Source organism: Pogoniulus pusillus, chromosome 10 (genome assembly GCF_015220805.1).
Source record: "Pogoniulus pusillus isolate bPogPus1 chromosome 10, bPogPus1.pri, whole genome shotgun sequence".
NCBI lineage: Eukaryota > Metazoa > Chordata > Aves > Piciformes > Lybiidae > Pogoniulus > Pogoniulus pusillus.
Genome location: NC_087273.1, coordinates 7,209,350 through 7,233,948, shown reverse-complemented (window position 1 = coordinate 7,233,948; position 24,599 = coordinate 7,209,350). Strand labels below are relative to the sequence as shown.

Below are 24,599 nucleotides of genomic sequence, written 5' to 3'. Positions count from 1 at the left end.
GAGACTTTGGAGATGCATTTCAATGTCTGAAGGGGACCTAAAGGAAGGCTGGGAAGGGACTGTTCAGAAGGGCCTTTGGAGGTAGGAGGAGAGGCAATGGTTTGAAACTGGAGCAGGGCAGGTTTAGGTTGGACATCAGGAGCAAGTTCTGCACAATGAGGGTGGGGAAATACTGGATCAGGCTGCCCTGGGATGTGATTGAGGCCCCATCCCTGGAGACATTCAAGGTCAAACTTGATGTGGCTCTGGGCAGCCTGCTCTAGTTGGAGGTGTCCCTGCTGCCTGCAGTGGAGCTGGACAAGGTGGCTTTTGAAGAGTCCCTTCCCACCCAATGCCATCTGTGAGAACAACATTCCTCTTGGTACTGGCCCTGGGGCTTTCTGCTGTGTCCTCCTCTCTGCTGGCAGAGCAGGTGGCTGCTGTCTGCCACAAGGAAGCAGCAGCTGTGGGGAAAACACAAACCTATTGCTTGTGGTGGTGCCTGGAGCTTGTCACTTACCAGCCCCATGACTCCTGCTCTTTCTGGACCGTTGAGAAGATGCAGAGGTTTGCTCTGAGGAGCAGGCTGCTGGGCAGCAGCCATGCTGTGTGAGAGGCAGGAGATCAGATGGATGTGTCTAGCATGTGATGCTTGGCTGTCTTCAGTCACCTTTGACCTCAGAGTGTAGTGGTTGGACTTGGTGATCCTGGGGGTCTTTTGCAACCTGAATGTTTCTGTGATTTCTCAGTTCCAGCTCCAAACCCCTTTCCTGCAGGTGGGAACCTCATAACCTACTGTCATGGTGACATGGAGAGTTGTTTCCAGGCTGCTCTTGGGCTTCCACAGTCAGACCCAGCCACTCTCACCTTTCATGTGCTTGATGGAGTTCTGCCGTGCTACCTGAAACTCAATGAGCACCTCCCCAGGGCTTCTCTGAAGGCAGACTTTAGACAGATGCAAATTTAATGAGGCCAGCAGGAGCAGAGCTCTCATCACAGTAATGACACTGCCACCAGCCCCAGCTGCTGCTCATCAGCTTCCCCACAGCTCCTCTCCAGGTAGCTGTTTCCTTTCAGGGGCTACCTTTCATGTCAGCCTAGCTGAAACCTCCATCCAATATTCATGCTGCTGCTGGGTTGAGGAGAACAGCAGCTCCTCTGCTTTCTCACCCCTTCTCAAGAGGGTTTTTCCAAGCTGGGATGTTTGGAAGCAGTTTGCCTTTCTGCTTGGCAAAGAAGGAACTGCTCCTTAAAAGAAGGAACTTGGATGAGGCCTTGGGCACCCTGGGCTAGTGGGAGGTGTCCCTGCCCATGGCAGGGGAGTTGGAACTGGGTGATCTTGAAGGTCCCTTCCAACCTAACCCATTCTAGGATTCTGTGATAATGTCATCAGCATGGATTCTGTCCATGATTTCCCTTCTTCTTCCTTTTTTTTCAGGGCAGTTGGGCTTGAAACCCCAATGAGATAGTGACAGGTTTCATCAAGGGGGTTTGGTAGAGCTCAAAACTGGAACTACTCCCTGGGCTTTGGACCCAGAGCTGTTCAAGGAGCGTGTGGAGATGGCACTTGGTGACACAGTTTAGTGGCCTTAGGTTGAAGGTTGGACTCGATCTTGGAGGTCTTTTCCAACCCAAAGAATTCCATGATGCTATCAAATCTCCCTTGGGCTGCCTGTACCATGTTGGCTTATGCACAGGGAGGAGGAAAGCTCTGGAGATCCTTTCCAAGCCCTGACATCCTGTGATCCTAGGGTTGAGTTTGGTGTCAGCTAAAGGAGGGGAGAGGTTTAGGTCAGAAATGAGAGAGATTTTTTTTCCCCCAAGGAATGCTTGGGAAGTGCCCTCCACACACACACACACACATCTCTGTCTGCAGGCTTAGAAGTGCTGCAGGCTGAGGTGTGCATTTCCAAGCCCAAACTGCTCTGCTTCTGCAGTTGGCTTCCAGAGGGACGTGCCCTGATGTGTCTCTGTGTGTCTGCTGTCCTTCCTGGACCCACCACGGCTTGGGACTGCTCAGCACGGCTGGCACTGCAGCTGCTTTACTTGCTGGCTCCTTCTGAGACCCCTGAATTGCAGTCAGCAGGGCTGGAGAAGTAGCTGCAACCCACTGAAAGGTGGAGCTGCAGAGGAGATGCCCTGCTTCAGAAAGGTGTCGCTGCAACTGGTCAGGCCTTCTGCCTCCTTCCTGCCTTGCTTGTACAATTTCCTTTCTTCCTTTCTTCTTTTTTCCCCCTTCCCATTCTTTCCTTTTGACTTTTGCTCTCTTCCTCCTCTGCTGCTGCTGCTCCTGTCTGCTGCTTGCCCCCTCCAAGCACGCAGCCCTCTGGAGAGCTCAGTGCCCTGCCTGGCCACCCGCACGGCCGATGATGAGATCCAGGTGCAGCGCAGCCCCAGCGTGGGATGGCTCAGTAAGTGATGGGCAGTGGGGGATACCTGGGAGGGTTGGTGGACGTGGGAGGAAGAAGAAGATGAAGAAGAGCAAGAGGGAGCTGCCACCAGCCAGGCTTCTAATGCTTGCTGCTGTGTTAACAGTGGAGAGGCTGCAGATGGCTGGCTGCTGCTGCTGCTCTGACTCTTCTTCTCACCTCCATCATCTGCTCTGTTTCACTCTCTGTTGCCCTTTCTCTTTTGTTTTGCTTTTCTTCATCTGGGATGGAACAGGTAGGTCAGGCTGTGCTCCTCTTCAGGAGACCCCTAGGGATTTCTCTTGCCTTGGGCTGTAAGAAGAGCTTCATAAATTTTGCCACCAGTGCCACTGTGTCGTGAATGCAACAAACATTTTCAGTTCCCTGGAGAGGGAAGTTTAGGTTGGATAAAAAAGCTTAGAGCCAGATGGGACTTGATCTCTTCTCCCAAGGAACAAGTGTCAGGACAAGAGGAAACACCCTCAAGTTCCCCCAGAGGAGACTCAGGTTGGACATGAGGAGCAATTCCTTCATGGAAAGGGTTATCAAGCCCTTAGCCAGGCTGTCCAGGGCAGTGGTGGAGTCCCCATCCCTGGAGGGGTTTCAAAGCTGTGTAGGTGTGGTGCTGAGGGAGGTGGATTAGTGGTGACCTGGCAGTGCAGGGTTAACAGTTGGGCTGAATGATCTCAAAGGTCTCTTCCAACCCAACCAATCCCATGATCCTGTGCAATTCCACACAAAAATAGACTGCCTTGTCTAGGAGAGCTCACCAGCTTGCTCCCTCACTGACATTCCAGAGCTGGATTTCTCTATGCCACGCTTCCCTCTGATGATCCTTCGCAGAACATTGCTCATCAGGAGCCATGCTGAGCACAGAGGAGTGTGATGGTCCCCCAGGAAGGCTGAGCTTAATGCACTGGTGGCAGCAGGATGTTCTTAGCAGGCCACAGCAACCTGCAGGACTGGGAATTTCAGGTTGTTCTCCTTGAAGGATGGCTGTCTGTAGGGTGAGGTGGTACCATGGAGGGGTTTGAGCTTCTCACCTCACTTCTTGCACCAGGACTTGCCTGAGCACAGCCAGGGAGATGCTCACCTCACCTTTCCCAAGCAGACAGCAATGCCAATTCAGCTGAAATCAGGAAACTCTCCTCAGTTAGCAAGCTCCAGGAGGGTGGCCATGGTGTGTGCCCAAGGCCCTGGCTGCTCCACCTGTTGAGTCCTGCACTGGCTTTTTGTTTCACATGGACTTTGCTTGGTGGCCAAGATAAAATCAAGGATGTGGGGGGGAACTTCTAAATGTAGGCTGTCAGGTACCTTAGGTCAGCAAAGCTGGTGAGAGGTGAAGCCTGTGGCTTCCACTCCATGTTCTGATGGTCAGAGTGGGGCTAGTCTGAACTTGAGGCATCTTCAAAGGATGATGTGCACAGTCACCCAAGTTTGGGGGAGAGCAGTCATGTTATGTGTGGTAGAAGCTTGGGCTGTCAGCTTGAAGTGCAGAAGTGTTGCAAGAAGATGGAGATAGGAATCATCTCAGCAATCATCTCAGCCTGGGAGAGCTGTCTTCAGAGTGGGACTTGCGAGGTGCTTGCTGCCTCCAAAGAGGAAAGAGAAGGTTGTGAAGGTTTGGAGGTGGTCTCTGAGAGCAAGGCCAAGCTGATGAGGGAACAAGGGAGGAGGTAAGGTCTGTGTGCTGTGCCAGGTGGTTGGAGTTAGAGCTCCCAGCTCTTTGTGGGGATGCTGTCAGAGATGAGGCTTGCTTTCTCCTAAGGCTCAGGTCCTCCTTCCTGGCAGGAGCTCTGTCAGTGAGTGATGCAGGAATGCTGTCACACAAGCACTTCCTTCAGGGCAAGTGTCAGAGAAGGGGGGGGACATTCTCATCTGAAGTAGGGCTGGGCGATAGGTTGGACTGGATGATCCTGGAGTTCTCTTCCAACATGGCTGATTCTATGATTCTAAGTGCTCCAGTGCAACAGAAAGAGCTTCCTGAGGGCCCTTGGCCCAAAGCTTGCAGGAGTCTTCTATGCAGGAGAGCTGAGGTGAGAGGTGTGCAGGCTGGGATGGCTGTGAGGGTCCCAGCTCCGTTGAGAGCTGAGGTGTGCAGGCTGGGATGGCCCTGAGGGTCCCAGCTCTGTTGAGGGCTGAGGTGTGCAGGCTGGGATGGCTGTGAGGGTCCCAGCTCTGTTGAGGGCTGAGGTGTGCAGGCTGGGATGGCTGTGAGGGTCCCAGCTCTGTTGAGAGATGAGGTTTGCAGGCTGGGATGGCTGGGAGGGTCCCAGCTCCGTTGAGAGCTGAGGTGTGCAGGCTGGGATGGCCCTGAGGGTCCCAGCTCTGTTGAGGGCTGAGGTGTGCAGGCTGGGATGGCTGTGAGGGTCCCAGCTCTGTTGAGGGCTGAGGTGTGCAGTCTGGGATGGCTCTGAGGGTCCCAGCTCCGTTGAGAGCTGAAGTGTGCAGGCTGGGATGGCTCTGAGGGTCCCAGCTCCGTTGAGAGCTGAAGTGTGCAGGCTGGGATGGCCCTGAGGGTCCCAGCTCTGTTGAGGGCTGGAGTTTGTGGCTGGGTGCTGGGCAACCTGGCAGCATCAAGGTCTTACCCAGCTGAAACCAGGACAGCTTTGTGTTGTTGCTGCTTTGATTGTTTTCTTGTACATGTAGGGATCATGGAAAGTTCTTTTCCTATCCTAAGAGCCATAGGTCAGAGATGACAAAGTGTTAGTGTCTTGATGTCCCCTGTGCCACGTGAGGTCACAGAAAGCAGCCTGCCAGGGTCTCACATTGCCCACCTCAACCTCCCCTGGTCAAGGAAGGGTGTTGCTGTAGCCTGAGCCTCTGTGTTGTTCTGACTGGATCAAAACAGGAGCTTTAACTGGTGCTGGCATTGTTCTTGCAGGCAGCCCTGCCATGGCTCACAGAAACCTGACTTCCACCAGCCTCAATGACATCTCTGACAAGCCTGAGAAGGATCAGGTAAGCTTCAGACTCGGTCTTTGCTTGGGGATGTCTGTGCTTAGGAGCTGGATGTTGGCAGCTATAAAACTGAAGCAGAAGGTGAGCAAGGTGAGCAGGGTATAGCTGGTTCCTGAGGCTGGATCCTCCACTGTCTGTGCAGCAGCCCTTGGCAACAGCAGGTGACACCCTGGTGAAGCCTGCAGCAGGTGACCCCATGCTGCTGGCACCCAGGAGAAAGGAGGGAAAAGGTATGGAGGTGTTTTGGATTCTCCTCTCACTGAGGAGGTCTTTGGAGGTGCCGACAGGGAGCTCAGGACCTGCAGCCCTCTGGGGTGTGGAGCTCAGGAGCTCTGAGGGGAAGGCATCCCCTGGTAGAACAGCAGATGCAGGGAGCTCAGGACCTGCAGCCCTCTGGGGTGTGGAGCTCAGGAGCTCTGAGGGGAAGGCATCCCCTGGTAGAACAGCAGATGCAGGGAGCTCAGGACCTGCAGCCCTCTGGGGTGTGGAGCTCAGGAGCTCTGGGGGGAAAGCATCCCCTGGTTAGAACAGCAGATGCTACCTGTGCACCTCCTCAGGAAGACAACTGTGCTGACAAGTAACCGTGGAAGAGCAGCTCCAAAACAGAGAGGAGCAAATGAAATTGCCCTCCAGTGCCAAGTCCCCGTGCATGTGACCAATTTCTTAACCCAGGGGGATGTTCTCTGTCCTTTCTGGGAGCTGAAGGCTCTGAGGGGGAAGACTGAGTTTGGTTCAGCTGGTGTCTGAATGAGGCCTCTGTGCAGAGGCCAAAACCCCTTCGTCTTGCTTCAGAAAGTGTTGAGGTGGTGGTTTTTATTCTCTCAAAGCCTGACTGTTTCTGTTGGAGGATCTCTTTTTATTTCCACACCCCCACTCCCCAGTCTTTCAGTGTTCTCTAGTCCTGGGCTTGCTCTGAATGCAAATGAGAGTCCCTTTGGAAAAGCATTTGGGTAGCTGGCCAGCTGGGCATGGCTCTGAGCCTTCCAATGATGCCCGCCTGGGGTCTTCTGTAAGGGCAGCTCAACTCAACAAAGTGAGTTCAGAGTCATTGGAAGAATCCCAGAACAGTAGGGGTTGGGGAGGACCTCTGGAGATCATCCTGCCCATCCCCTTGCCAAGGCAGGGTCACCTAGAGAAGGTCTCACAGGAACACAACCAGGGGGGTTTGGAATCTCTCCAGTGATGGAGACTCCACCACCTCCCTGGGCATCGTGATCCCTTCTTTAGCAGGGAGGTTGGACTGGAAGATCTCCAGAGGTGCCTTCCACCCCTCACCTTTCTCTGGCTGTGTGACAGTCTCAGCTGGCCCTCCTGCTGAGGTGTCTCTGGCTGGATGTTAAGTTGTTGATGGAGAATTGGGTACAAACCCAGATATCTTGGGGGTGGCTTTGATGAACTCCATCAATGAATCCAGCTTGGAAGCGAGCTCCAAGGTTTGGGTGTAGTCAGTGCCTGCCTGCTTGTAGTGAAACCCATTACTGGAAAGCAAACTGGTTCCAACAAGCCTCTTGGTTAATTAGCCCACGTCCTGCTGATGAACTTTGCACAATGGAGCCCTTGTGCTGCCTGCCTTCCCAAGCCAGCCTGAGAAATCCCCCTAGATCTCACTTCTTGTTACTGATTGACTGCAGCTCCTGCCGTGGTAGAGGCTGTGGGAGAAGCCTGGCACCTTTGCTTGCCATGTAGGAGGTAAGAGACAGCAGGAGCTGGACAGAGAACACATTTCCTCACCTGGACACTGTTTTCAGGCTGTGAAATGTGCTCCTCAGAAGATCTCACCCTTTTATTTCACTCTGTTTCTGTCCCACCTTCTCTCCATGGGGCCGTGCTGGTGGTCAATGCTTTGTGGTTGCAGCATGACCTCAAGTCCTCCTTTTCTGAGCTTGGCAGGATGGGATTTGTGATTGTCACCCACATGGCAAGGTGGAGGGGGACACAGGACCATGCCTTAGGATACTCATCCAGCTGGAAGCAGCTGTAGCCCTTGGAAGCAGCCATACCTTCTGGTGCCTTCAGCCTGCTCAGCAGCCTTCTCACCCAACCACCAAACTCCAGGCTTAACCTTCTCCTTCCTGAGATGCTGTGCCCTTGTTTAGTTCCTTCTGCAAAGGCAGACAGCTCTGTGGCTTCCCTGCTCCTTTCCTCCAGGTGCTGTGAGGTCCATGCTGAAAGCTGATGTCTCCCTGTTGGGGATCATTCTCTGTGGAGCCAAAGCAGGGGCAGATCTCTTGGCTTCCTGCAGTTGCCTCACTGAATGTTTCCACTCAGTTCCAGCTGGTGGTTTCCAAGGGTAGCTTTTGAGGTTTGAGGCAACAAAAGAAGCCTGGAGAAGTTCAGAAGACAACACTCTGGGAGGGGAAGGTCTCTGCAGGAGAGTGGCATGTGTTGGCATGTTACCTCATACCCTTGGCTGCTTCTATCTCCTCTTGGAGGTGGCCTGGAGAGACCCAGACAGCCTGACCTGGAATAGCTCTAGGGATGGAGCATCTCCCACCTCTTTGGGCAACCTAGGCCAGGCTCTCACCACCCTTGTGGTAAGTTTCTTCAGCTCCTACCACATTTGGGCTTTGCTGTTCTTTGACAACCTACCTTGGAGGTTCACTCTGCCCATCATAGGTGAGACGTAAGATCATAGAGTGGGTCTGGGTTGGAAGGGACCACAAGGATCATCTAGTTTCAGCAGGCAGGGACACCTCACACTAGATCAGGCTGGCCAGAGCCTCATCCAGCCTGGCCTTAAACACCTCCAGGGATGATGCTTCCACCACCTCCCTGGGCAGCCCATTCCAGAGTCTCACCACCCTCATGGTGAAGAGCTTCTTCCTAACATCCACTCTGAATCTACCCATTTCCAGCTTTGTTCCATTGCCCTCAGTCCTATCACTACCTGACAGCCTAAAAAGTCCCTCCCCAGCTCTCTTGTAGCCCCCTTTAGATACTGAAAGGTCACAATAAGGTCACTTCAAAGCCTTCTCCTTTCCAGACTGAACAGCCCCCAACTCCCTCAGTCTCTGCTTACAGGAGAGGTGCTCCAGCCCTCTGCTCATCCTCAAACCACACTGTGCCCTTCCTCCTCTGAGCACCCTTTCGGGTAGGACAAGTTTTGAATCGTTTGGTTGTCCTGGCTTGTGTTAGAGCCAAGTCAGCTCTTGACTGACACAGTCTTAATAATGAGACAACATTCCAGATTGTCTCCAGCTTTGGCTGTGAGCAAAAGTGGTTGAGAAGAGTCAAGTGCAGTCTTTAGCAGAGCGTAGGAAGCTGGGGAAGCTCCTGCTGCTCTTCCCATTCCTGTCTCCCTCCCCTCCTCCTGGGAGAAATCCTTTGCTTGTGCTCTGCTCAGATGTCCTTGGCAGCTGCCAGTGGCTGCATTGCCAGGACTTGTGCAAAGTGTGAAATCAAAGGGAGGTGGAAAGAAAATGGCTTTATCAGGGAGCTGGGTTCCTGAGCTGGTACAGTGGCATCTGAAAGGTGAGGAGGTGTTGGTAGAAGGGGAGTTTCCTCACCTGCTCTTATCTCCACTTTGCCTGTGGGACAAAGCCCAGCTGGGAATGAATGTGGTCAGTCAGAGAGAGGCACAAAAAGCCTGCTGCTGCTGGTGTGGCACTGTTTGTTCACGCTGGTGTTTCCATACCAACAGGGCAGCCCTGCCAAAGCCAGCTCTGAAGCTCAGGAAGAACTTGGCCCTGTTGAGAGAAACCCTTCTGCCTTTTCCCCAGGATGGGGAGGGCACTGGGGGGGATCCCAGTGCTTGGCAGTGATTAATGGTGGGAGTGATTCACTGCTTTTGCTGCTTGGACATCTCCTCAGCTCCAGGGTCAGGGGCAGACATTCCTCACTTTGAGCTCTGTCAGCCCTGCATGACCTAGTTTCATTCTGTGGAGCTGAAATGCAAAGGGGCTGTCTTCCAGCACAGATCCTGCCACCATCCTGAGGGGAGGCAGAGCCTTAGGAAGTTTGGTTAGCTGGGACTTCATTCACTTTGGCTTTTCACTTTCAGCTTTTGGGAAGTTGCCCAGGAAGGTTGTGGATTCCCCCTCCCTGGCAGTGTTCAAAGTCAGGCTGGAGGCAGCCCAGAGCAACCTGGTGTAGTGAGAGGTGTCCCTGCCCATGGCAGGGGGTTGGGGCTGGATGATCTTCAAGGTCCCTCCCAACCCAAGATTCTACCCATGCAACCCTCCAGGCATGGGGCAGAGTGACTGGAAAGTCACCTGGCAGAAAAGAACCTGCAGATGCTGGTTGACAGCAGTTGACAATGAGCCAGCAGGGTGCTCAGGTGGCCAAGAAAGCCACCAACATCCTGACCTGGATTGTTCTTCTGGGGCTCATCTTCTTAGTGGTTGTGTTTCAGCAGGCTAGGTGGGAATTCTACCTATTGCCAAAGAGGCCTTCTGACCAAGAAGGAAATAGGGGACAGGGATCTGCTGGAGAGGGTCTGGCAAAGGGCTGTGAGGATGATGAGGGGACTGGAGCACTGCCTGCTGAGGAGAGGCTGAGGGACCTGGGGCTGCTTAGTCTGGAAAAGACTGAGAGGGGATTTAATCAATGTTTGTAAATACCTAAGGGGTAGGGATCAGGAGAGGGGGGTCAGGCTCTGCTCACTGCTCCCTGGGGTAGGACAAGGAGCAATGGGTGTAAGCTGCAGCAAAAGAGGTTCTGCCTCAACACAAGGGGGAACTTCTTTCCTGCAAGGGTCCCATTGCACTGGCACAGGCTGCCCAGAGAGGTTGTGGAGTCTCCTTCTCTGGAGCCTTTCAAGGCCTATCTGGATGTGTTCCTGTGTGCCCTGAGCTAGATTATGTGGTCCTGCTCTGGCAGAAGGGTTGAGCTCGATGACCTCTCTGAGTCCCTTCCAAGCCCTGGCATCCTGTGAGCCTGTGTAACATCCTGTGGGTGAGAACCAGGCAGGTTTTACTGCACGATCCTCTTTGCATGCCTAAGAAGAGTTCATTTTCTTTTCCTCCCTCGCTGCTGCAGCTGAAGAACAAGTTCATGAAGAAGCTGCCCCGTGATGCTGAGGCCTCCAACGTGCTGGTTGGAGAGGTGGACTTCCTGGAGAGCCCTTTCATTGCCTTCGTCCGGCTGCAGCAGGCTGTCATGCTGGGTGCTCTGACTGAAGTCCCTGTACCCACCAGGTGAGAGAATTCAGCCCCCAGGCAGGGCACAAGGACTGGAAACTGCCTTTAGAACAAAGTCAGCAGGCCAGAAGATGACATTCCCAGAATCAATCAGGTTGGAAAAGGCCTCTGAGATCATTGAGTCCCAACCTATCAGCTAATGCCTTCTAATTAACTAACCCATGGCAGCAAGTACCACATCCAGTCTCCTTTTGAACACCTCCAGGGATGGTAGCTCCACCACCTCCCTGGGCAGCCCATTCCAATGCCAATCACTCTCTCTGGGAAGAACTTCTTCCTAAGCCTCCCCTGCCACAACTTCACACTGTGTCCCTTTGATCTGTTGCTGCTTGCCTGGCAGCAGAGCCCAACCCCACCTGGCTACAGCCTCCCTTCAGGTAGATGTAGACAGCAATGAGCTCTGCCCTGAGCCTTCTCTTCTGCAGGTTGCACACCCCCAGCTCCCTCAGCCTCTCCTCACTTCCAGGCCTCTCTCCAGCTTTGTCATCCTTCTCTGGGCACTTTCCAGCACTTCAACATCTCTCTTGAATTGAGGAGTCCAGAACTGGACACAGCACTCAAGCTGTGGCCTGAGCAGTGCTGAGAACAGGGGCAGAAGAACCTCCCTTGTCCTCCTACTGGGCACACTGTTCCTGATCCAGGCCAGGATGCCATTGGCTCTCTTGGCCACCTGGGCACACTGCTGCCTCATCTTCAGCTACTCTCTACCAGCACCCCCACATCCCTTTCTTCCTGGCTGCTCTCAGCCTGTAGTGCTGCTTGGGGTTGTTGTGGCCAGAGTGCAGGACCCTGCACTTGGCCTTGTTCAGTCTCATCCCACTGGCCTCTGCCCACCCATCCAGCCTGTCCAGGTCCCTCTGCAGGGCTCTGCTACCCTCCAACAGCTCCACAGCTGCTCCTGGCTTGGTGTCATCTGCAGACTTTCTGATGCTGGACTCAATCCCTTCTTAAAACTTGACCTTAGGTCACAGAACCATAGAGTCCTGAAACGGTCTGAGTTGGAATGAACCTCCAAAGGTCACCTAGTCCAAACTTCTCTGCAGTCAGCAGGGACATCCTCCACTAGATCAGGTCACCCAGAGCCCTGTCAAGCTTCACCTTGAGTATTTCCAGAGATGGAAGCCTCAACTACCTCCCTGGGCAGCCCATCCCAGTGTCCCACCACGATGGTTGCAATTCTGGAACTAGATGATCTTTAAGGTTCCTTCCAACTGAAATCATTCTGTGATTCTGGCTCTGCTGGGGTGTAAAAAGCCAAACAAAGCAAGAAGTCAGAGAATCCTACAAGCCCTCCCCAGCTTCCTTGCAAGTCATGTAGAAGGTGGGGATAAGACTTTGAAGCTGTGAATGCTAAGGTGCTCAGAGCTCAGCAATGCTGGGAGTGAAGAAGAACCTTTCACACCCATTAAGCCACTTTCAGCTCCTTGGATCCTTACCAGAACATCATTTGATGACACAAAACATCACTAGATAGAGCCTCAACCCCTTAAGAGGCATGATTCAAATCACAGCTTTCCCTCTGTACTGAAAGCCCTTGAGACCCTTCCCATAAAAGATGGATGTGGACATTAAGGAGGTGGAAGGTGCCAGCTGAGCTCCATAATTACAGGCAAAATGTGAAGTGCAGCCCCCATCTGAGAGCCTCCCCATGACTCACACTGGATGAAATATTGATGGGACATTCTTCTCCACACCAGTCTCCATTAGAAAGCCAAATGCAGTGTGGCCACCCCTGCCTGGCAGGGTGATGGACTTCATCTTCTCTGACTTCTTCTGTCTGAGGAAGGACTTCTGACAAGGGCTTGTGGGGATAGGATGAGAGGGAATGGATTGCAGCTTGAGGAGGGCAGATTGAGACTGGAGATGAGGGAGAAATTCTTGGCAGTGAGGGTAGGGAGACACAGACACAGGCTGCCCAGGGAGGCTGTGGATGTTCCTTCCCTGGAGGTGTTCAAGGGCAGGTTGGGTGAAGCCTTGATCACCTTGGGCTAGTGGGAGGTGTCTTTGCCTACAGCAGAGGACTGGAACTGGATGATCTTGAAGGTCCCTTCCAACCCATTCCATGAAGCTGTGGCTCTGTTTGGGTTGCTTTTAAGACATCTCTGCATGCTTCTCAGCAGAGGGACAGCAGGCAGTGTTTGTGGTGGTGGTGGTGGGCATCAGGAAGCTCTATCTAGGACTGCTGAAGGACCTCATTACTCAACAACGTGAATCAAGACATGTCCTTCCATGCCAGCAGGGCTCTTTTTTTCCCTCTCTCCAGGAAACAATATTGTCCATTTGCTGTCCTCCCAACCAAACACTGGCCCTAATCAGAGCAGGGAGGCTCATTAGGTGGCACCCATGAGGGATGAAGAAGCCATTTGCAAAGGCTGCATCCTGTCAAATTCAATCAGGGAAATCCCAGCAGGGCCCAGCCCCAGCCCTGAGCAGGCATCTCCTCAGCCAGCACTGAGCCTCAGCCATCTCCTGTTCCTCTTGTGGTTGTGCACTTTACAGCCCACAGGCTCCACAGGATGCTGGAGCTGAAGCCTTCAGCTGCTCTCCTTCAGGGCTTCTCTGTTTGTCTTGTTAAATGATCAAGCTGTCAGAAGCCAGGCAGTGCAAAACCACTTGGGATTGCTACAGGAACCTCAGCTGATGCTTCAGGGCTGTGGGATGCTGCAGGACTATCATGGGATGAGAGAATAGGAGGGGTTGGAAGGGAGCTCTGGAGATTATTGAGCCCAACCTCCTTGCCAAAGCAGGCCACACAGGAACACATCCAGGTGGGTGTGGAATCTCTCCTGAGAAGAAGACTCCACAACCTCTCTGGGCAGCCTGCTCCAGGGCTCCATCAGCCTCACAGCAAAGAAGTTTCTCCTCATGTTGAGATGGAGCTTCCCAGAGGTGATTCAGGTTTATTAACCACAGCATGATCTGCACCTGCCTCTGTCAGACTGGTTTGGAGGTTAAGCAGCCATGCTTGGGCACAGGGCTGAAGGGAGGTGACCTTCCATGGCCATCTGTTCCCTTGGTGTCTTTGCACAGCAACCCAGTTGATGCTTCAGGGCTGTTGGTTGCTGCAGGACCATGATGGGAGCAGAGAATGTAGGTGTTGGAAGGGAACTCTGAAGATTATGGAGCCCAAGCCCTTTGCCAGAGCAGGGTCACCCAGGGCAGGCCACACAGGAACACATCCAGGTGGGTTTGGAATCTCTCCTGAGAAGAAGACTCCACAACCTCTCTGAGCAGCCTGCTCCAGGGCTCCAGCACTCCGTTAGCCTCACAGCAAAGAAGTTTCTCCTCATGTTGAGATGGAGCTTCCCAGGGGTGACTCAGGTTTATTCACCACAGCATGATCTGCACCTGCCTCTGTCAGGCTGGTTTGGAGGTTAATCAGCCATGCTTGGGCACAGGGCTGAAGGGAGGTGACCTTCCATGGCCATCTCTTCCCTTGCTGCCTTTTCAGGTGGGCTGTGGAGGTCAAAATCTCATGCAGCTGAGCAGCTACAGACCCAGTTCCAGACCAGCTATCCTGGGAGTGAGAGCTGGCAGCTCCCTCTGGAAGCTGTTGCCCTGAGCAGTCAGGAGAAACATTGCATTGTGTGAGGTGAAACTCCTTTGTTTTCAGGACCATTTCAATCAGTGCAAGAGCATTCAGATCCTTCTGTTTGTCCCTGGAAAGGAGCCAGCTGATGGAATGATTATGGACATGCCTCACCCCCCTGGAAAACCAGGAGACTGCTGAGCAGCAGCTTCTGGAGCTGTGAACCTCATTGGTTTAATTAATATCTCTGGGGTAATTTGCATCCTAAGAGCTTTGGAAGAGTTGGCTGGGGAGCAGTTTGTCTTCAGCCTCCTTTTATAAGAACTTGTGGAACACAGGGAATGTTCTAGGAGGTAGGAGTGGAGCAGAGGACTTGACCTGGGTGTGTGTGTGTGGCTCAGTCACCTCCATGTGAACCTGAAGTGAAAGCCTTGTGGAAGTCATCTGGGAAGGGTTGCTGTCAGCAAGGCCTTTATTGATCCTGTCCTACTAACCTAGAGAGGAGAAGGCTTTGAAGTGACCTTGTTGTGACCTTTCAGTATCTAAAGGGGGCTACAAGAGAGCTGGGGAGGGACTTTTTAGGCTGTCAGGTAGTGATAGGACTGAGGGCAATGGAACAAAGCTGGAAATGGGTAGATTCAGAGTGGATGTTAGGAAGAAGCTCTTCACTATGAAGGTGGTGAGATCCTGGAAGGAGTTGCCCAGGGAGGTTGTGGAAGCCTCATCCCTGGAGGTGTTTAAGGCCAGGCTGGATGAGGCTTCCCTTGTCTATGTGTGAGGTGTCCCTTGCCCATGGCAGGGCAATTGGAACTGGATGATCCTTGTGGTCCCTTTCCACCCTGACTGACTCTGATTTTATGCCCCACCTGGAATGGATGAGGGACAAGGACTTTGAGCTAGGAGGGAGGAGATAATTCTTGCCCATACTCAGCACTGGTCAGGCCACACCTTGAGTGCTGTGTCCAGTTCTGAGCCCCTCAATTCAAGAGAGATGTTGAGGTGCTGGAAGGTGTCCAGAGAAGGGCAACAAAGCTGGTGAGGGGCCTGGAGCACAGCTGAGGGAGCTGGGGGTGTGCAGCCTGCAGAAGAGGAGGCTCAGGGCAGAGCTCATGGCTGTCTACAGCTCCCTGAAGGGAGGCTGTAGCCAGGTGGGGTTGGGCTCTTCTGCCAGGCAAGCAGCAACAGAAGAAGGGGACAGAGTGTGAAGTTGTGTCAGGGGAGGTCTAGGCTGGATGTTAGGAGGAAGTTGTTGGCAGAGAGAGTGATTGGCATTGGAATGGGCTGCCCAGGGAGGTGGTGGAGTCACCATCCCTGGAGGTGTTGAAGCCAAGCCTGGCTGAGGCACTTAGTGCCATGGTCTGGTTGACTGGATAGGGCTGGGTGCTAGGTTGGCCTGGCTGAGCTTGGAGGTCTCTTCCAACCTGCTTGATTCTGTGATTCTAACTTAACATCTTCTGTGGCTAAAATGTTACCCCTGGAGTGGGGCTTTGCATGAGAGTATCTAGAGACAGGACAAAGGGCTTGAAGCTGAGGGGGAGCAGTTAGACTGAAGCTTAGGAAGAAGTCCTTCAGTGTGGGATGCAGCCCAGCAGGTGCTTTGCCAGCAGAAGACAGCACAGCTTCAGGGCCAAGGTGGTGGTGTTGGGCTGCCCAGGGAGGTGGTGGAGTTGCTGTGCCTGGAGGTGTTGAAGCCAAGCCTGGCTGAGGCACTTAGTGCCATGGTCTGGTTGACTGGATAGGGCTGGGTGCTAGGTTGGACTGGCTGAGCTTGGAGGTCTCTTCCAAACTGGTTGATTCTATGATTGAAAGTGGAGATGTGGAGGAAATTCTTGACACTGAAGGTGAGGAGACACTGGCACAGGTTGCAGATGGCTCCTCCCTGGATGTGTTCAAGGCCATGCTGGATGAGGCCTTGAGCACTGCCTTCTAGTGAGAGGTGTCCCTGCCCATGGCAGGGGGTTAGAACTGGATGATTTTCAAGGTCCCTTCCAACTCAACCCATTCTCTGATCCTGTGCCAGAGGATATTCAGGTGTGTCCCTTCCTTTGGAGCTGTGTGGGGCCAGAATCCTTCAGTCTTCTTCTGTCCCCTCATGTAAATGAGACTGGACTAGCAGCAGGGGTACCACGAGTGTCTTGAGCTTAGACAGAGAGCTGAGCTTGGGGGCAGATGGGCACAGAGTGCACAGGCTGTGCCTTCCTGGCCACTCTGTGCTGGAGCTACATCCATCATGGTCCTGGGCATTGGGAGAATGTCCTTTCTTCACCTCATCCTGCAGCTGCTAGATGGTAGGGACATCTGTGCAGGGCTCTGAGAGCCTCTGGCTGTGGTGGTGTCAAGGCTAGCAGTGTCTCACTTGTCCAACCTGCTGGGCTGCAGGCTGTGACCTCTACTCCCAGGTGTTTGGAGGCCACCGACAGCCTCTGGATCTCTAGCAGCAAGGGCCAGAGCTCTTTGAGGTTGGGTTGCTCTCCAGATGTTCTGTAAGTGATCCTTGTGGTGATCCTAAATGGGACCAACCTCTTTGTCTTCTCAGGTTCCTCTTCATCCTGCTGGGACCGAAGGGCAAAGCCAAGTCCTACCACGAGATCGGGCGAGCCATCGCCACGCTGATGTCGGATGAGGTGGGTGTCATCACAACATCTTCTCTGTCAGCTGGCTTCCCCCAGGTTTCACTTCATCAGCTAATGATGGTGTCCTTCCATGCTGGGAATGGGCATCCCCCTAAAGCTGAGCTGTCTCAGGGTCACCCTCCTCCTTCTACAAAGGCTACAGAGATGCTGAGGGGACTGGAACGTGTCTGGTGAGGAGATGCTGAGAGAAGAGAGGCTTTTTGGTTTGGAAAAGAGCAGCCTGAGGGGACACAGTCTCAAGTTGTGCCAGGGGAAGTATGGGCTGGATGCTAGGAGGAAGTTCTTCACAGAGAGAGTGATTGGCATTGGAATGGGCTGCCCAGGGAGGTGGTGGAGGCACTGTCCCTGGAGGTGTTCAAGAAGAGACTGGCTGAGGCACTTAGTGCCATGGTCTGGTTGACTGGATAGGGCTGGGGGATAGGTTGGACTGGCTGAGCTTGGAGGTCTCTTCCAACCTGCTTGATTCTATGATCTCATCCATGCTGGTCAATACTTCAAGGGTGGGTGGCAGGAAGGTGGGACCAGGCTTTGTTCAGTGGTGCCCAGTGACAGCACAAGGGGTAACAGGCACAAACTTGCCCATCAGAAGTTCCATCTAAACGTGAGGAGGAAGTTTGGTAATTGAAAGGTGCTGGAGCCCTGAAGCAGGCTGCCCAGAGAGGTGGTGGAGTCTTCATCTCTGGAGAGATTCCAAACCCACCTGGCTGTGTTCCTGTGTGACTTTCTCTAGGTGATCTTGCTCTGACAGAGGGGTTGGACTGGATGGCCTCCAGAGGTCTCTTCCAACCTCTCCCATTCTGTGATTCCAGCTGCTGATGGAGCTCTTTCACCTGGCTTCTTGCTGTCCTGATGCTTCTTGAGAACAATTAAATTGCTTGTGTAGAACCAAAGACCTGCAGTGGCTGCCTGTGGAGCCTGGGCTGCAGAAAGCACAAACCTCTTCTACCTGGAGTCTCTCTTTTCCTGCCAGGTTTTCCATGACATTGCCTACAAAGCCAAGGACCGACAGGACCTGATCGCTGGCATCGATGAGTTTCTGGATGAAGTCATTGTGCTCCCCCCTGGAGAATGGGATCCAGCCATCAGGATAGAGCCCCCCAAGTCTCTGCCTTCTTCAGATAAAAGGTACAGGCAGGAGACAGGCAGGTCTGGCTCTGGGAGGAAGGACACTGGTCATCAGCTCTGAAAAGGTGATGAGAAGGGCAGGTGCTTTGGTTCATGGAGCAGTGAGCTGCAGCTGTCTCCATGTAGACAGCACCAGAGATATTTTCAGGGTTCCTCAAGAGTTGGAGGATGTTCCTGCAGCTTGGTACCCTTTGGGGTGGTGTTGTAGGCATGTGGTGACTTGCACAGTGCCTCCCCCAGGCCCCTTGGGCTTCTGCTTGGTCTTTCCAAGGTGTTTCATTCCACTCTGGCTGCCAGCAGGTCCTTTGTACCACCTGGCTTCAGGAGAGGCTGTGGAACACTTCTCTGGAGGAACCATGTGTGGATGATGAGGGACTTTTCATAGGGGTGTGTAGAGACAGGGGAAGAAGGAACAGTTTGAAGCTCAAGGGAAGAAGGAATAGTTTGAAGCTCAGGGGAAGAAGGAACGGTTTGAAGCTCAGGGGAAGAAGGAATAGTTTGAAGCTCAGGGGAAGAGGGAATAGTTTGAAGCTCAGGGGAAGAAGGAATGGTTTGAAGCTCAGGGGAAGAAGGAATAGTTTGAAGCTCAGGGGAAGAGGGAACAGTTTGAAGCTCAGGGGAAGAGGGAATAGTTTGAAGCTCAGGGGAAGAGGGAACAGTTTGAAGCTCAGGGGAAGAGGGAATAGTTTGAAGCTCAGGGGAAGAGGGAACAGTTTGAAGCTCAGGGCAAGAAGGAACAGTTTGAAGCTCAGGGGAGGAAGGAACAGTTTGAAGCTCAGGGGAAGAAGGAACAGTTTGAAGCTCAGGGGAAGAAGGAACAGTTTGAAGCTCAGGGGAGGAAGGAACAGTTTGAAGCTCAGGGCAAGAAGGAACAGTTAGAAGCTCAGGGCAAGAAGAGGAGTAGTTTGAAGCTCAGGGGAAGAAGGAATAGTTTGAAGCTCAGGGGAAGAAGAGGAGTAGTTTGAAGCTCAGGGCAAGAAGGAACAGTTTGAAGCTCAGGGGAAGAAGAGGAGTGGTTTGAAGCTCAGGGGAAGAAGGAATAGTTTGAAGCTCAGGGCAAGAAGAGGAGTAGTTTGAAGCTCAGGGCAAGAAGGAACAGTTTGAAGCTCAGGGGAAGAAGAGGAGTAGTTTGAAGCTCAGGGCAAGAAGGAACAGTTTGAAGATGTTGAGACTCTGGAACAGGCTGCCCAGGAAGGCTGTGGCTGCTTCCTCACTGGAGGTGTTTGGGGCCAGGCTGGATGAGACCTTGGGCAACCAAGTCTAATTGAGAGGCATCCCTGCCTGTGGCAGTGGGGTTGGAGTAGATGAGCTCTGATGTCTCTTCCAGACTGAGCCATCCTGGGATTCTGTGATAGTGTTCTGCAGAGCCATCAGGCTGTGAGCTTCTGTTTGGTTTGCTTTCTTGCCCAGGAAAAACATGTACTCTGGTGGAGAGAACCTGCAGATGAATGGAGACACACCTCATGATGGAGGGCATGGAGGTGGTGGCCATGGGGACTGTGAAGAGCTGCAAAGGACTGGCAGGTCAGTGACACACTGCTCAGAGCCAGGCACCAAGCAAGGCCCCAATGTCTCTCTGTTCTTTTTATCCTGTTGTACTTTCCATCCCTGGAGGTGTTCAAGAAGCCTGCAGATATGGAGCTTCAGGATATAGTTTAGTGGTCCTGGTTGGACTTGATGAGTTTAAAGGTCTTTTCCAACCTGAATGATTCTATGCTGTCTGCCTGGGTTGAGCTGTGACCCACAAAATGTGTCCTTGGGGGGGGTTTTAGTGCCCAGCTTGGGACCATCTGAAGGGTTTTGAATGTCCAGGCTCAGCAAGTGACAAAACCTGAGGATGACAGTTGGTGCAGGTGGGGGTTGGCTGGATGAACCCTAAGGGATGTAAGGGTGGCAGGCCCAGCCACAGTTTCCATCTGGCTTGCTGGAGGTGCTGTAGCTGAAAGCTGAGAGCTTCCCTTTTTGTAGACATTCCTGCTGTGGTTGAGTCCCAGGGATGAAGGTGTTTTGGGGACAGAAACATGGAAGGTAACAAAGTGTGCTCAGTATTCACAGAACCACAGCATGGTTTGGGTTGGAGTGGACCTCCAAAGGTCATCCAGTCCAACCCTCCTGCACACAGCAGGAACATCCACCACTAGAGCAGGGTGCTCAGAGCCTTGTTGAGCCTCACCTTAACTATCTCCAGGGATGGGACTTCAACCACCTCCCTGGGCAACCTGGGAGGTATCACCTGGCCAGGCTGGATGGGTGGGCAAAGGCCAATGGGATGAGATTTAACAAGGCCAAGTGCAGGGGTCTACACTTTGGCCACAACAACCCCAAGCAGCACTACAGGCTGGGGCCAGAGTGGCTGAGAGCAGCCAGGCAGAGAGGGGCCTGGGGGTACTGATAGAGAGTAGCTGAAGATGAGGCAGCAGTGTGCCCAGGTGGCCAAGAGAGCCAATGGCGTCCTGGGCTGGCTCAGGAGCAGTGTGGCCAGCAGGACAAGGGAGGTTATTCTTCCCCTGTACTCAGCACTGGTCAGGCCACACCTTGAGTGCTGTGTCCAGTTCTGGGCTCCTCAATTCAAGAGAGATGTTGAGGTGCTGGAAGGTGTCCAGAGAAGGGCAACAAAGCTGGTGAGGGGCCTGGAGCACAGCCCTGTGAGGAGAGGCTGAGGGAGCTGGGGGTGTGCAGCCTGCAGAAGAGGAGGCTCAGGGCAGAGCTCATTGCTGTCTACAGCTACCTGAAGGGAGGCTGTAGCCAGGTAGGGTTGGGCTCTGCTGCCAGGCAAGCAGCAAGAGAACAAGGGGACACAATGTGAAGTTGTGGCAGGGGAGGTCTAGGCTGGATGTTCTGAGGAAGTTGTTGTCAGAGAGAGTGATTGGCATTGGAATGGGCTGCCCAGGGAGGTGGTGGAGTCTCTGTGCCTGGAGGTGTTGAAGCCAAGCCTGGCTGAGGCACTTAGTGCCATGGTCTGGTTGATTGGCCAGGGCTGGGTGCTAGGTTGGCCTGGCTGAGCTTGGAGGTCTCTTCCAGCCTGGCTGATTCTATGAAACACACACTGTGATGTGCTCACCTCACTCCTTTCAGGTACTCCTTCACTTTTGGCAAGGCTTCTAATGGCTCCCATTGGTGACCACCAGTGCAGAGCACTCAGCAGGAGCCTCCTCTTGCCTGTCTCTGCAGGTTCTGTGGGGGCTTGATCAAAGACATCAAGAGGAAAGCTCCATTCTTCGCCAGCGACTTCCTGGACGCTTTGAACATCCAGGCCCTCTCAGCCATCCTCTTCATCTACCTGGCCACGGTCACCAATGCCATCACCTTTGGAGGCCTGCTTGGTGATGCCACAGAGAACATGCAGGTCAGTAAGTCCTGTTCAGTATCTTAACTGATGATCTGGACGAAAGGATTCAGTCCAGCATCAGTAAGCTTGCAGGTGACACCAAGGTAGGAGCAGCTGTGAAGCTGTTGGAGGGTAGGAGAGCTCTGCAGAGGGACATGGCCAGGCTGGATGGGTGGGCAGAGGCCAATGGGATGAGACTGAACAAGGCCAAGTGCAGGGTTCTGTACTTTGGCCACAACAACCCCAAGCAGCTCTACAGGCTGGGGACAGAGTGGCTGAGAGCAGCCAGGAAGAAAGGGACCTGGGGGTACTGGTAGAGAGTAGCTGAAGATGAGGCAGCAGTGTGCCCAGGTGGGCAGGAGAGCCAATGGCATCCTGGGCTGGCTCAGGAGCAGTGTGGCCAGCAGGACAAGGGAGGTTATTCTGCCCCTGTGCTCAGCACTGCTCAGGCCACACCTTGAGTGCTGTGTCCAGTTCTGGGCTCCTCGATTCAAGAGAGATGTTGAGGTGCTGGAAGGTGTCCAGAGAAGGGCAATGAAGCTGGTGAGGGGCCTGGAGCACAGCCCTGTGAGGAGAGGCTGAGGGAGCTGGGGGTGTGCAGCCTGCAGAAGAGGAGGCTCAGGGCAGACCTCATTGCTGCCTACAGCTACCTGAAGGGAGACTGTAGCCAGGTGGGGTTGGTCTCTTCTGCCAGGCAAGCAGCAACAGAACAAGGGGACACAGTGTGAAGTTGTAGCAGGGGAGGTCTAGGCTGGATGTGATGAGGAAGTTGTTGTCAGAGAGAGTGATTGGCATTGGAATGGGCTGCCCAGGGAGGTGGTGGAGTTGCTGTGCCTGGAGGTGTTGAAGCCAAGCCTGGCTGAGGCACTTAGTGCCATGGTCTGGTTGACTGTCCAGGGCTGGGTGCTAGGTTGGCCTGGCTGAGCTTGGAGGTCTCTTCCAACCTGATTGGTTCTGTAATTCCATGAAGCAGCAGATCTGGGCTTTGCCTCCTGCTGACTGCAGTCAGAGGGGTGCTGGGGCACCTATGGAGTTGTAATTCTGGGGGTGGTTGATGGAGTCATAGAATTGTGGTGATTGGAAAAGACTGTCAGAGAATGCAGTGGGTTGGGATGAACCTCCAAAGGTCAGCTGGTTCCAAACCTCTCCAGTGATGTCCAAATCCCCTGCAGGGATGTCCCCAACAAGACCAGATTGCTCAGAGCCTCATCAAGCCTGACCTTGAATGTCTCCAGGGGTGAGACATCCACCACCTCCCTGGGCAACCTGTTCCAGTGTCTCTCCACCCTCACTGCCATGAATTTCTTCCTCATCTCCTCTCTCAATCTCCCCTCTTCCAGCTCAAGGCCATTTCCCCTCCTCCTGTCAGCACAAGCTCTTGTAAAAAGTCTCTCCCCAGCTTTCTTGTAGCCCCTTTCAGATACTGGAAGTCTTCTCTGATGGAAGTCTCCTCAGATCCTTCTCTTATGAGCTGCCCAGAAAGGTGGTTGAGTCACCAAGCCTGGATGTGTTTAAAGGTGGTTTGGATGTGGTGCTTGGGGGTATGGTTTAAGGTGAATCTCGTAGAGCAGGGTTCTAGGTTGGGCTTGGTGATCCTGAGGGGCTTTGCCAGCCTGCTTGTTTCTGTCCTACAGCCCCAACTCTCTCAGCCTGTCACCACAGGGAAGATTCTCCAGCCCTCTGATCATCTTTGTGGCCTTCTCTGGACCTGCTCCAACAGTTCCATGTCCTTCTTGTGTTTGGGGCACCAGACTGGGCACAGTCCCTGACTGCCATGGCCACAGGTTTCTTGAACACCTCCAGGGATGGAGATTCCACCACCTCCCTGGGCAGCCTCTTCCAGTCCCTGACCTCTTCTGCAGCAAAGACATTTTCTCTTTTCTTATCTCCAACCTACCCCTTCCCTTGGCACAATTTCAGGTCATTTCCTCTCCTCCTGTCTCCTGACACTAAGGAGAAGAGACCAACCCCACCTGGCTCCAGCCTCCTCTCAGGCAGTTGCAGAGAGCAGTGCAGCTACTCTGAGTCTCCCAGCAGTAGTTAAGGTTGTAGTGAGAGTGGCTGAGCAATTAACTTACCCAGGTGTGGTTAAAGCAAACGGAGCAGAGGAGGCAGTTCTGCAGAGCTCTGCACTTCCCCTACGAGAAATCCCAGCCTGGAGGAAGGTTCTGTAGCTGGTGGAGAGCCAAATCCTTCCTCCTCTGTACAAACACACTTTGCCTCTTCCAAAACTCAGCAGCCATGAGTCACCATCCCTGGAGGTGTTCAGGAAATGTGTGGCCATGGCACTTGGGCACATGGTTTAGTGGCCACCGTGGTGGGGGGGGGTTGATGGTTGGACTGGATGATCTTGGAGGGCTTTTCCTACCCAAACAATTCTGTGATGCACAACAGCAAGAAGAAGTTATGGGAAGTATAAGGAGGGAGTGGCAAAGCCTCTAGGCTCACAGAATCACAGAAACATCCCAGTTGGAAAAGCCCTTCAGGATCACCAAGCCCAACTCATGTCTCTACTCTACAAGGTGCACCCTAAGCCACATCCCCAAGCACCACATCCAAACGACTTTTAAGCACACCTAGGGTTGGTGACTCCACCACTTCCCTGGGCAGCTCATTCCAATGCCTGCAATCCACCAGTGTGCATCACTGAGGTGCACAGCAAAGCCTCTCAGCTCTGCATCCAGATGAGGGCTGGGCTGCTTTTTGAACCCCTTCAGGGGTGGTGACTCCATCACCTTACTCTGGGCAGCCTGTTCCAGTGCCTGGTAACTCTTTGGTAATGAAAGGGTGTCTTGGAGGCACTTGTGAGGCTAAGACAACTGCTCTTGGGACAAGGAGGGATGTTCACACAGCTGATCCCCTCTGCTCCTCCTGCATTACTCATGGAGAGGGCCCTGGTGGCCAGCACATCTGGAACCTCTTTTCCCCTGCACGCTTCCATGTGTCTGCAGCTAAGAATAGTGACCCTGCTCAGAAACTCAGTCCTCTGAAGCCAGCTTTTAAAGAGACACTGGGCAAGGCAGGCAGGCTGGGAGGGGGGTTTTTAGTGCCTGACCCAGCAGCAGTCACAAGAAATGGGAAGGGTGAACCATGATGTGGTAGGCTCCAAACTACCAAAAGCAGCGTGGCCAGCAGATGGGAAGAGGGAATCCTGCCCCTCTGCTCTGGGGAGACCTCACCTGCAGTGCTGTGTCCAGCTCTGGGGCCTCCAGCATAGGAAGGCCATGAACCTGATGGAGCAGGTCCAAAGCAGGTCATGAAGATGCTCAGGGAGTGGAGCACCTCTGCTACAAGCACAGGCTGAGGGAGTTGAAGTTGTTCAGCTTAGAGAAGAAAAGGCTCCAGGGAGACCTTAGAGTTGCATTTCACTATCTGAAGGGGATCCACAGGGAGGCTGAGGAGGGACTGTTCAGAAGGGCCTGTGGGATTAGGTTGAGGGGCAATGGTTTGAAACTGGAGCAGGAGAGATTTAGGTTGGACATCAGGAGGAAGTTCTGC

At 53.4% G+C, this 24,599-nt stretch overlaps 1 protein-coding gene across 3 annotated transcripts in view; it reads left to right on the top strand.

Annotated features, from left to right (window-relative positions):
• The window catches only part of SLC4A4 (solute carrier family 4 member 4), a 227,964-nt gene that overhangs the window by 164,085 nt on the left and 39,280 nt on the right, over positions 1 to 24,599 (top strand). For 2 of the 3 annotated variants that reach the window (XM_064149691.1, XM_064149690.1), the window contains exons 8-13: positions 5,272 to 5,348; positions 10,326 to 10,483; positions 16,552 to 16,639; positions 17,619 to 17,773; positions 19,184 to 19,297; positions 20,945 to 21,119. In XM_064149691.1, coding sequence (XP_064005761.1) covers positions 5,272 to 5,348; positions 10,326 to 10,483; positions 16,552 to 16,639; positions 17,619 to 17,773; positions 19,184 to 19,297; positions 20,945 to 21,119 — 767 coding nt within the window. Of the gene's footprint in view, positions 1 to 2,294; positions 2,391 to 5,271; positions 5,349 to 10,325; positions 10,484 to 16,551; positions 16,640 to 17,618; positions 17,774 to 19,183; positions 19,298 to 20,944; positions 21,120 to 24,599 lie in introns of all 3 variants that reach the window. The other variant, XM_064149689.1, reaches the window with a different exon arrangement.